The 12,403-nt window shown below is 41.9% G+C and overlaps 1 protein-coding gene across 1 annotated transcript in view; it reads right to left on the reverse strand.

The window, feature by feature from the left end:
- Nucleotides 1-1,086: 1,086 nt before the first annotated feature.
- The window catches only part of LOC129502011 (uncharacterized), a 37,306-nt gene continuing 25,989 nt past the window's right edge, over nt 1,087-12,403 (reverse strand). Inside the window, exons 3-4 of the mRNA XM_055313364.1 lie at nt 10,447-10,621; nt 1,087-1,342 (exon numbers count right to left, since the gene is read on the reverse strand). Coding sequence (XP_055169339.1) covers nt 1,194-1,342; nt 10,447-10,621 — 324 coding nt within the window. The 3' untranslated portion in view covers nt 1,087-1,193. The remainder of the gene's footprint in view (nt 1,343-10,446; nt 10,622-12,403) is intronic.

A 12,403-nucleotide genomic window follows, 5' to 3' on the forward strand; every position in this document is an offset into this window, starting at 1 on the left:
TGGCATTAAGCTTTTGATGCTGAGGCATTCATTTTAAAAGACATTCCTTTTGAATAAACATGTTGCCAGCTATATGACAGGGCTATGAGCAAAACGACCAGAGGAGCTGGGCCTCCCTACCCATGATGCTCCTTTTATGGAAACCCTGAACTGCCGAGATACCTGGCCACTTGAGTGACCCTGCCTCCACTCTCCTGTGCCCCAATTCCCGCTCTGATGCTTCAAATTAGCCACTAGTCAGCCCACCCTCTGACCCTAATATAGGCAGAGCCCCAGGTCCATGCTCATCTCTCAGCACAACCGACAGAACATAATGTGCATCAGAACCTCGTTTTTCTTAAGGTATGGATGTATCTTCTTCGCCTCTCCATTCACCTGTTGATGGACATTTGGGCTGTCTCTACCTTTAGCTATTGTGAATACCATTGCTCTGAATGGTGCACAAGTATCTGTTTGAGTCCCTGTTTTCAGTCCTGTTGTCTACACTCCCAGCAATGGAATTGCTGAATAATCATGGTAGCTCCAAACGAAACTCTTTTCCACAATGGCTGCACCATTTCCCATGCCCACCAGCAATGCACAAGGGTTCCTGTTTCTCCACATCCTCGCCAATACTCCTTATTTGTGGAGGTTATTTTTTTTTAAAGGTTTAATTTTTAAGTAATGCTTACACCCAATGTGGGGCTCGAACTCTCAACGCTGAGATCAAGAGTTGACTGTTTTACTACCTGAGTCAGCCAGACACCCCTCCGTGGGGAGGTTTTTGGGCTCTTCACATCAGCCTGCACTTCAAGGGGTTGGAATGAGAACCAGCAGTGGTGAGGTCCTTGCTTAGGGACCCATCAGCTTCGCTGAAGAGATCAGAAAGCCCCAGGGTATTTCTTATTGCATCTCCCTGTTCAATGCACTGGCACCTGGCTCCTCCTATCTGGCTCCACAAAGCTCAGGAACACTGTTTCCTCTTCTTGCCTCTACTTAACCCTCTCTTTGCCTCTATTATCATTACCGGTCTAATGGGTCTTTACTATCGCTCTCTGTATCCATTATCCCTGCAGTGCCACTTTGTAAATAGATGCTGTGTTAAAGTATTTCCACAATTCCATTTGAGTGCGCCTTCAGCTTAAGAAAGCTCTGCCCATGGACAAAGGCAGAAAGGGGTCACAGGAGTGAGGTATTTCTCTTTTATTAAATCACTAACATGTAGTGTTCTTGATGTCAGTGAGATCAAAGAGAGAAAATGGAGCCATGTGGATTGGAGAGTGGGCTGGCTCTCTGTGAGTTCTGCCATCATTCATTTTTCTCTCCACCTGCTGGAGCATCAGGAAGATGGATTCAGAGGGGGCTGGTGAGCATGAAGGAGAGATACATTACCATGAGATAAATTCCTCCAATCTTGGGGCAAAGTGGAATCAATTTTTTTCCATGCAAATTAAATTTTTTTGAAGCTTATGCATCTTTTAAAATATATTTATTTATTTTTTTAAGATTTTTTATGTATTTATTCATAGAGATGCAGAGAGAGAGAGGGGGGCAGAGACACAGGCAGAGGGAGAAGCAGACTCCATGCAGAGAGCCCGACGTGGGATTCAATCCAGGGTCTCCAGTATCATGCCCTGGGCTGCAGGCGGCGCTAAACCGCTGCGCCACCGGGGCTGCCATATATTTATTTATTTTTAAGTAATCTCTACACCCAACGTGGGGGCTCAAACTCACAACCCCAAGATCAAGAGTTGCATGCTCTTGCAACTGAGCATCTTTTTAGGTGTCTGTGGCCATCTGTAAGTCTTCTTAGGAAAAAATGTCTATTTGTGACTTGTGCTAATTTTTAATTGGATTATTTGGGGTCTTTTGGTGTTGAATTTTATAAGTTCTTTATATATTTTGGATATTAACCCTTATCGGGTATGTCATCTGCAAATACCTTCCCCCATTAAGTAGATTGTCTTTTTGTTTCGTTGATGGCATCAGCTGTAGAAACATTTTTCTAGATATGTCTCCTTTGGCAAGGGAAACAAACGCAAAATAAAACTATTGGGACTACACTCAAATAAAAAGCTTTTGCATGGTGAGGGAAACCATCAACAAAACAAAAAGTCAACTTATTGAATGAAATCAGCCTTTTTATCTGTTGGTGAGAATCCCTGGCTTGGTGTGGAATCTTTGAGATCTAGAAAATGTGGCCAGGCTGATTCCACCATGAGATCAGCAAATTTAATGAAATAAACATATTTATATAAATCATTAATACATTAACAAAATAAATCAGATTTAGTTAAAGTCCATTCTGCCCCACATTGTGCTGAGCTCTACTTAATAATTCACAAATAGACCATTGGTTTACCCTATGTTGTTGGTGCTTAAAGAGATAAACTCTGTTTAATAGGCCCCTAAAGCCAGATGGCCCCATGCAAGACAACATCCAGGATCCATCCTCAGGAAGTTCCTCTGGCTTGGTGGAAGCTCCTTCCCCAGGCCTTTTTGCCTCTGCATCCCTGAAGCTATAGCTGCTGAAAGTAGTGTCAACAGATGTCATGTCCTTTGATTCCATCTGTTTCTTTAAGTTATTTTTTTTAAGGTTTATTTATTTATTGGGGGGGAGGGGCAGAGGGAGAGAGCATCCTATGCAGACTCTGCATTGATTGTGGAGCCCAATGCAGGCTCAATCTCATGACCCTGAAATCATAACCTGAGCTGAAATCAAGAATTGGACACCCAACCAACTGTGCCACCCAGGCATCCCAATTATTTCTTTTTAAAAATCTGGAGATTTCACATAAAATCTGATTTTCTGGATTATCTTACAAAAATGCATAATGGGCAGCCCGGGTGGCTCAGTGGCTTAGCGCCACCTTCAGTCACAGGTGTGGTCCTGGAGACCCGAGATCGAGTCCCACATCAGGCTCCCTGCATGGAATAGAACCTGCTTCTCACTCTGCCTGTGTCTGTGCCTCTCTCTCTCTGTGTGTGTCTCTCATGAATAAATAAAATTTAAAAAAATGTATGATGTGGCAACACTAGATACCATATTCCCACAAGGTAAGAGTTGACGGGAATAGATTATCACTACCCTATGTTTATTTTTTGTTTTGCTTCTTTTTGTTTAATTTAAATTAACATAGAGTATCTTCTTAGTTTCAGAGGTAGAATTCAGTGATTCATCAGTCTTACATAACACCCAGTGCTTATTACATCACGTGCCCTCCTTAATGCCCACCACCCAGTTACCCCATCCCCCGCCCACCTCCCCTCCAGCAACCCTCAGTTTGTTTCCTGTGATTAAGAGTCTCTTATGAGGGGATCCCTGGGTATTGGCCCGGGGCGCGATCCTGGAGGCCCGGGATCGAGGCCCGGGATCGAGTCCCACATCGGGCTCCCAGTGCATGGAGCCTGCTTCTCCCTCTGCCTGTGTCTCTGCCTCTCTCTCTCTCTCTCTCTCTCTCTCTCTCTCTCTCTCTCACTGTGTGCCTATCATAAATTAAAAAAAAAAAAAAAAGAGTCTCTATGGGGCAGCCGGTTGCTCAGCGGTTTAGCACCGTGTTCGTTCTAGGGCATGATCCTGGAGACCCGGGATCGAGTCCATGGAGCCTGCTTCTCCCTCTGCCTGTGTCTCTGCCTCTCTCTCTCTCTCTCTCTGTGTGTCTCTCATGAATAAATAAATAAAATCTTTAAAAAAAAAAAGAATCTCTTATGGTTTGTCTCCCTCTCTGATATTCTCTTGTTTTATTTTTCCATCCGTTCCTCTATGCTCTTCTGTTTTGTTTCTTAAATTCCACATATGAGTGAGATCATATAAGAATTGACTTATTTCACTTGCATAATACCTTCTAGTTCCATCAATGCTGTTGCAAATGGCAATAGGTCTTTTTTTTTGGTGGCTGAGTAATTATTGTGTGTGTGTGTGTGTGTCTACACACACATCTTTTTTATCCATTCATCTATTGATGGACACCTGGGCTCTTTCCATAGTTTGGCTATTGTGGACATTGCTGCTGTAAACCCTGGAGTGCAGATGCCCCTTCAGATCACTACATTTGTATCTTTGGGGTAGATACCTAGTAGAGCATTTGCTGGGTCATAGGGCGGCTCTATTTTTAACTTCTTGAGGAACCTCCCACTGTTTTCCAGAATGGCTGCACCAGTTTGCATTCCCACCAACAGTATAAGAGGGTTCCCCTTTCCGCATCCTCACCAACATCTGTTGTTTCCTAACTTGTTAATGTTAGCCACTCTGACTAGTGTGAGGTGGTGTCTCATTGTGGTTTTGTCTTTCCCTGATGCTGAGTGATGTGGAACATTTTTTCATGTGTCTGTCGGCCATCTGTATGTCTTCTTTGGAGAAATATCTGTTCATGACTTCTGCTCATTTCTTGACTGGATTTTTTGGTTTTGGGGTTTTCAGTTTGATAAGTTCTTTATAGATTTTGGTGATTCCATCTATTTGGATTCTCCTTGGACACTAGTCTTCAAACTCCTCTTCTATTCTCACTTCTCAAGGTACAGTCATTATTCATGAAGAGTTCCAAGGACTATGTCTTGATGATATTAAGGGAAAGCAGTAGATATTTTTTCTCCATCATTTAGATTTCAGTTTGTCAAACAAATTACTGCTTTTGGTGACAAAGAAAAGGGAATGAAGTCAATGAAGGAATTAATTAGGCATTTATTCATTCAGTGGATTCCCATTGTAGCCACTGTGATGGTTAATTTTATGTGTCAACTTGGCTAGGCTATGGTACCAGTTGTTTGTTCAAATACCAGTTTTGATATGACTGTGAAGGTATTTTTAGACTTTGAGTAAAGCTAGTTACCCTACACAAGATGAATGGACCTTATCCAATCAGTTGAAGACCTTAAGAGAAAAGACTGAGGTCTATAGAAGAGGAACCAGTTCTGCCTACAGCCTGACTGCAGACTGGACTGTAACTCTTCCCTGGGTTTCTAGGCTACCCTAATGTTTCAGACTTGCCAGCCTACAGAATCATATGAGCTAATTCTCTAAAATCAAGCTCTTAAAATCAATCAATCAATTTAATGAGATTTCTTAAAATCAATCTCGTTTTTTAAAAGATTTTTATTTATTTATTCATGAGAGAGACAAAGAGAGGCAGAGACATAGGCAAAGGGAGAAGCAGGTTCCCTGCATGGAGCCCGATGTGAGACTAGATCCCAGACCCTGGGATCACGCCCTAAGCCAGAGGCAGATGCTCAACCACTGAGGCATCTCTTAAAATCAGTATCTCTTAAAATATATGTGTGTATGTGTGTGTGTGTATACATACATACTATTCTGTTTCCCTGGATAACCCTGACTGATACAGCCCTTCTGCAGGATAAAAACAGCAGACTCTGCTTTCTCAGGAACTTAATTTTAAAGACTACGTAAAAGGCTGGATTTTAGTATTGGCAGAATTACCCTCATGAATCTTAAGTTCTCAGTAGGGGACCATCTTAACACAGTATGCTGATGAGTGACATATTAGCTGTCCAAAATAGTTCTCTTCCTTGACACCAGAGATGAGTAGATTGATATTTCTATGTTCATTTTCAATTGAGCATCAGCTAAAATAATCGCTTGAGGATACAGGGCCTTGTTATATCAAACATAAGTACCTAAACTACATCGAACTAAAAAGTTTCTGCACAGCAAAGGAAATAACAGAGTGAAAAGACAACCTACTGAATGGGAGAAAAATATCTGTAAATCATTTATCTGATAAGGGGTTAATATCCAAAATATATAAAGAACTCACACAACTCAATAGCAAGAAATCAATCATTTAAAAATGAGTGGAGGATCTGAATAGACATTTTCCCCAAGAAGATATACAGACATCAGATGACCAACAGATACATGAAAAGATCCTCAGCATCACTGACTACTGGGGAGATGCAAATCAAAACCACAACAAGCTATCACCTCATACCTGTCAGAATGACTAGTATCAAAAAGACAAGAAATAACAAATGTGAGTGAGGATGTAGAGAAAAGGGTACCCTTTTTGGTACAGCCACTATAGAATTGGTGCAGCCACTATAGAAAATAGTATGGCAGTTCCTCAAAAAATTAAAAATCGAGGGGTGCCAGGCTGGCTTACCTGGGAGAACATGCAATTCTTGATCTTGGGGTTGTGAATTCAAGTCCCACAATAGTGTTAAAGCTTACTTTTTAAAAAAGGTGTATTTTGGGGCACGTTGGCTGGCTCGGTAGGAGGAGTGTGTGACTCTTGATCTTAGTGTCGTGAGTTTAAGCCCTACACTGGATATGGAGCTTACTTAGAAAAATTAAAAATAGTACTACTATCTCATGCAGCTATTCCACTTCTGGGTATTTATTCTAATAAAATGAAAACACTGGAATGCCTGGGTGCTCAGTGGTTGAACATCTGCCTTCAGCTCAGGTCATGATCCCAGGGTCCTGGGACTGAGCCCCACTTCAGGCTCCCCACTGAGGGAAGAGCCTGCTTCTCCTTCTCCCCACCCCTCGTTCGTGGTCTCTCATAAATAAATAAAATCTGTAAAAAAAAAAAAGAAAAAGAAAATGAAAACACTAATTTGAAAAGATATATGTGCAACCCCATGTTCCCTGCAGCATTATTTACAATGGCCAAGACATGGAAACAACCCGAGTGTTCACTGATGGATGACTACATAAGAAAATATGGTATACAATGAAATTCTGCTATTTGTAACACCTCGGTGGACCCAAGGGCATTAAGCAAAGTGAAATAAGTCAGAAAGGCAAATGCCATATCATTTCACTTACATGTGGAATCTAAAAAACAAAACAAACAAAAAAACAAGCCCATAGATACAGAGAACAGATTGGTGGTTGCTGGGGAGACAAGTGGGCCAGGGGAGAAACAGGTGAAGAGGAACAAAACAGTACAGTCTTCCAGCTATAAAACAAAAAAGTCCCGGGGATATAAGGTACAGCATAGTCACTATAGGTATTAATACTGTGTTTCATATTTGAAAGTTGTTAAGAGAGTAGATCTTTAAAGTCTTCACCAAAAGAAAAAAAATTTATAAGTACATTTGGTGACAGATGCTAACTGAAATCTAGTGATCATTTCACCACATAAACAAATGTGGAATCATTATGTTGTACACCTGAAACAAATATAATATTATATGTCAATTATATACCTCAAAAAACTTTTTTTTTTTTTTCAGAGAGAAAGCAAGCACGTGGTGGGGGGAAAGGAGGAGCAGAGGGAGAGAGAGAATCCCAAGCTGCCTCCATGCCCAGCACAGAGCCAGACACAGGGCTTGGACTCATGATCTGAGCTGAAACTAAAAGTTGGATGTTTAACCAACTGAGCCACTCAGGCACCCCAAGAGTGAAGAGATTTTTTTGAATCTAAAGGAATAAAAATTGATTCCATACCTGCTATGGGTAAAGTACTGTAATGAAACAAAGGTGAATAAGATGTAGCTGCTCTCTTCAAGGAAGAGAATCTAGTAAGAAAATTAAGACACAGGTAGTACACAGGGCCACATTTTGGTATGTAAATGCCATTACCAACTAAAAGAAACCCAGGATTCTTTGAAAAAGACCAAACTCAGATCTTTGGCAGGGAATGTAGGAGAGGAGTGAGATCTCTGCTATGGAAAGCAAGAGCAAAGACCAGTAGTGTCCTGTCATGAAAACTCAGAACTAATCTGATGGAGCTCCCAAGGCTCCAAGCTGAGAAAATCTGAGTATCAAAACCAATACTGTACAACCTAATTGTCCACTAATGGATGAATGGATAAACAAAATGTGGTACATACACACGACAGAATATTATGCAGCCTTTAAAAGTAAGGAAATTCTGGGGATCCCTGGGTGGCTCGGTGGTTTAGCGCCTGCCTTTGGCCCGGAGCGTGATCCTGGGGTCCCGGGGTCAAGTCCCGCGTCAGGCTCCCTGCGTGGAGCCTACTTCTCCCTCTGCCTGTGTCTCTGCTTCTCTCTATATATATCTCTCATGAATAAATAAATAAAATCTTTAAAAAAAAAAAAAGGAAGGAAATTCTGACAGATACTACAACCTGGATGAACTTTATGCTAAGTGAAATAAGCCAGTCACAAAAAGACAAGCACTATGTGATTCCACTTATAGGAGATACCAGAGTAGCCAGATTCACAGAGAAAGGGAGTAGAATGGAGGGTACAGGGGCTGGGGAAGGGAAATGGGGAGTTCTTGTTTAATGGGTTTAGAGTTTCAGTTTGGAGTGATGAGAAAGTTCTGGAGATGGATGGTTGTAATGGTTACATAACAATGTGAATGTACTTAATGCCACAGTGGCATTTAACTGTGGTATATCTTGCCACAATAAAAAAAAAGTGGCACCTGACTGGCTCAGTCAATAGCGCATGGGACTCTTAATCTTAGGATTATAAATTCGAGCCTCACACTGGGTGTAGAGATGACTAAAAAATAAATAAATGAATGGATGAATGAATGAACAGAAATAATTACAGCCAGGAATGATGATCTGGAGATGGTTGGTGGTGTTGTTTACATAACAATGTGAACGTACTTTTTTTTTTAAGATTTTATTTATTTATGAGAGACACACAGAGAGAGGCAGAGACATTGGCAGAGGGAGAAGCAGGCTCCCCATGGGGAGCCCGATGTGGGACTTGATCCTGCGACCCTGGTCACGCTCTGAGCCGAAGGCAGATTCTCAACCACTGAGCCACCCAGGCATCCCTGAACATACTTTAATGCCACTGAAGTGTACACTTAAAAAGGGTAAATCTGTGTTATGTATATTTTACTGCAATTAAAAGGAAAATGATACTTAGAAATTATTATCACCAGGAAAGATGTTCTCTTAATCTAATAAATACACTATAAGGGTGAAAAAAAGACTAATAACTTTAACTGAAACAAGGGATTATATAAAAAACCGTGAATAGAAAGAAAACATGTGTGAATGGAAGTCATATGAATTTATGCTCACCTCCACCAGAGGCAAAGATAACGGAATGAAATTCCAATATGTGTTTTCTCCAGCTCCATGGGCAGTTCACTCCATTCTGACACTATGTATCTGCGACACTATCTACCTGGGATAGTGTCAGATCCCATGGGTTAAGGGCTCAGTCCCCCTAGACTCCCCCTCCCTCCCCCCACCCACACCCTTCAGATGCCAATTGCAAGTCAAAGTTGTTATCTACGCTCCTGGTCATTGGCTATTAACTGGAGGATCCCACAACTCCCTCCTTGGGCTGCATTAACTTGCTAGTGAGGCTCACAGAATTGAGAGGAACATTTAACTTACTGGGTGATTGGCTCATTATAGAACAGTATAATCAGGAACAGTCAGATGGAAGAGATGCAGAGGGCAAGGTCTGTGGGAAGGGGTGAGGAGCTTCCATGACTTCTCTGGGTGACTGTTCTCCTAGCATCTCCATGTATTCACCAACCTAAAAGCTTTCTGAAACCATTCTTTTGGGTTTTTATGGAAGCTTCACTACAGAGGCATGATTGATGAAATCACTGATTGGCAATTGATTCAACTTCTAGCCTCTTTCTCTTCCCCAAAGGTCAGGGGATGAGACTGAAAGTTTCAGCCTCTAATCATATATCTGTTTCTGGCAACCAGCCATCATCCTTAGGGGCTTTCCAAAAGTCACTGTGTTAACATAAGCTCAAGTGTGCCTGAGAGGGGCTTCTTCTGAATATCAAGACACCTTATCACTATTGTCACTTAGGAAATTCCAAGGGTTTTAGGAGCTCTGTGCCAGGGCTGAGGACAAAGACCAAATACATATTTCTTATTATAAACTGCAACATCACAGACATCTTTAAGGAGAAGTGATGGAGTGTGTCTGTGGGAGGAGCTGTCCAGGCAGAGCAAGGGGCTCAGAGCAAGGGGTGTGGCTGAGGAGCATCACAAGGCCCACTTGTCTAGAAGCAGGAGGGGGTAGTTCATGAATAAGAGATGGGGCAAAAAGCTGCCCAGTGGGAAGACAGGAGGTGGGACATGAGTTCCTGTGGGCCCTTTGACACGTGTTCAACTTCCTGCTGAATGCAGCCAGTAAGGCTGTCGAGCAGAAAGGAGATGATATAAACTTAAAAAAATGCAAATAAAGTGTCAATGAAAATGTGAGGTGTCACAAACTCTCACAACACAGCTGCAGTTGCATAACCAAGTTCATCCAGCCTGGAGGGAGGGGCCTCAGAACACAGAGAACTTAAGCATGTGCCTGTCCATCATGCAGCAAGTTCATGCTTGCACAGGGACACAAAGAAATATGTATGACCTGGTAGCAAAGTCTGTTGGGGTTCTCCAGAGAAACAGAACCAATAGGCTGCACACTGCCTGTGTGCATGTGTGTGTGTGTGTGTGTGTATACACACATATATAATATATATACACATATACAATATTATATATATATATATATATATATATATATATATATATATATATATAAATAAGGAATTCACTCACGTGGTGATGGAGGCTGAGAAGTGGGCAAGCTGGAGAACCAGGAGGGTTGATGTACGTAACAGTTGGAGGGCAGGAGAAGATGGATCCTCTGACTCAGAGATTCAGGCAGGAAAAGTTCCCTCTTATTCAGTCTTTTTGAACTATTCAGGTCTTCAGTTGATTGCATGAGTCTCACCTATATGGGGAATGAGGGGACAACTTGCTTTACTCAGTCTACCCATTCAAATGTCACTCTCATAAAAAAACAAAACAAACCACCACCACAAACAAAAAAAACCTTTACATACAGTCAGAATAATGTTTGAATAAATGTCTGGGTACCCCAGGGCCCAGTCAGGCTGACACATAAAATTAACTATCAGAAAAAATAAATAAATAAATAAATAAATAAATAAATAAATAAATAAATAAATAAAATTAACTATCGGGCAGCCCAGGTGGCTCAGTGGTTTAGCACAGCCTTAAGCTCAGGGCGTGACCCTGGAGGCCCAGAATCGAGTCGGGCTCCATGGAGAAAAGAGCGCTGGTGTATTCATTTTTTTTTTAAAAGATTTTATTTATCTATTCATGAGAGACAGAGACACAGGCAGAGGGAGAAGCAGGCTCCATGCAGGGAGCCTGACATGGGACTTGATCCCAGGTCTCCAGGATCACACCCAGAGCTGCAGGCGGCGCTAAACCGCTGCGCCACGGAGCTGCCCGGGCTTGTGTTTTCAAAAGGTGATTCTGGGGACGCCTGGATGGCTAAGCGGTTTGGCGCCTGCCTTCAGCCCAGGGCGTGATACTGGAGTGTCAGGATCGAGTCCCAGATCGGGCTCCTTGCATGGAGCCTGCTTGTCCCTCTACCTATGTCTCTGCCTCTCTCTCTATGTCTCTCATGAATAAATAAATAAAATCTTTAAAAAACACTACAAAACAAACCCCAAAAGGTGATTCTGCACAAGTAAGGAGGACTAGCTGGAAAGGAGAGAAGACAGAGGCAAGTGTTAACCTTTCCTATGCCATGGATTCCTGCTCTGGATAATATTCCTAAGTGCTGCTATGGTCTGGTTGGTTGTGTCCCCCACAAATTCATATGTTGAATTCCTAACGCCCAGTGTGATGGTAATTAGGAGGAAGGCCTCTGGGAGGTGGCTTAGGTCAGGAGAGAGGAGCCCCTATGAATGGGATTAGGGCTCTTACAAAAGAGACCAACCAGGCAGTGCTCCTAGCCCCTTCCACCATGTGGGGATGCAGCCAACAGAAAATGGCTTTCATCAGAACCTGACCTTGCCAATCCCCTGATCTCAGACTTGCAGGCCCCAAGAACTCTAAGAAATAAATGTCTGTTGTCTATAAGCTACCAGCCTTTAGTATTTTGTTCTAACAGCCCAAACACATTAAGTGCAGAAAATAAGATACACAGATTTACAAAGGAAATATTGTTGAAATCCTAACACCAAAACGTATTTAAAATCTGATATGTAATATAGGGGCTTTCTTTATCAATACAATGAATAACTAGTGGTGAGTCTAATAACTCTTAGGATATCAAAGGAATGATGAATGTAAATAATATTCTGTGTCAGTTGTAATGTGATATAAAACATCTGGAATTTCCATGGGTGACACAGCCATTGGTACTGTTATGCTTTGTTGTCTCATTCATAATTGAAAAGAATAATGAATTTTACTAAGAGGTTGGTGAAAATATCAACCTAATTGCTTTCTCAACAAAATTTAGGACCCCCTGAGTTCTATCCAAGGATACCCTGGGGACACCAGGTAAAGACTCCTGAGCTTGAAGCCGTCTTGTTTACCCTGAAAATCGATACAGCACCGATGGGTGTATTTTTAGGATCTTGCCAAAGTCTGAGAAGACTCCATTTTCTTTACAAAATCTGGGTTCATTAACATATTCTTTGGGGTGAGACAGTTTGGAGTAGGATACTAACGAAGGCTCTGAGTATCTCCCCAC

This window comes from Nyctereutes procyonoides, unplaced genomic scaffold, assembly GCF_905146905.1.
Source record: "Nyctereutes procyonoides isolate TBG_1078 unplaced genomic scaffold, NYPRO_anot_genome, whole genome shotgun sequence".
Classification (NCBI taxonomy): Eukaryota; Metazoa; Chordata; class Mammalia; order Carnivora; family Canidae; genus Nyctereutes; species Nyctereutes procyonoides.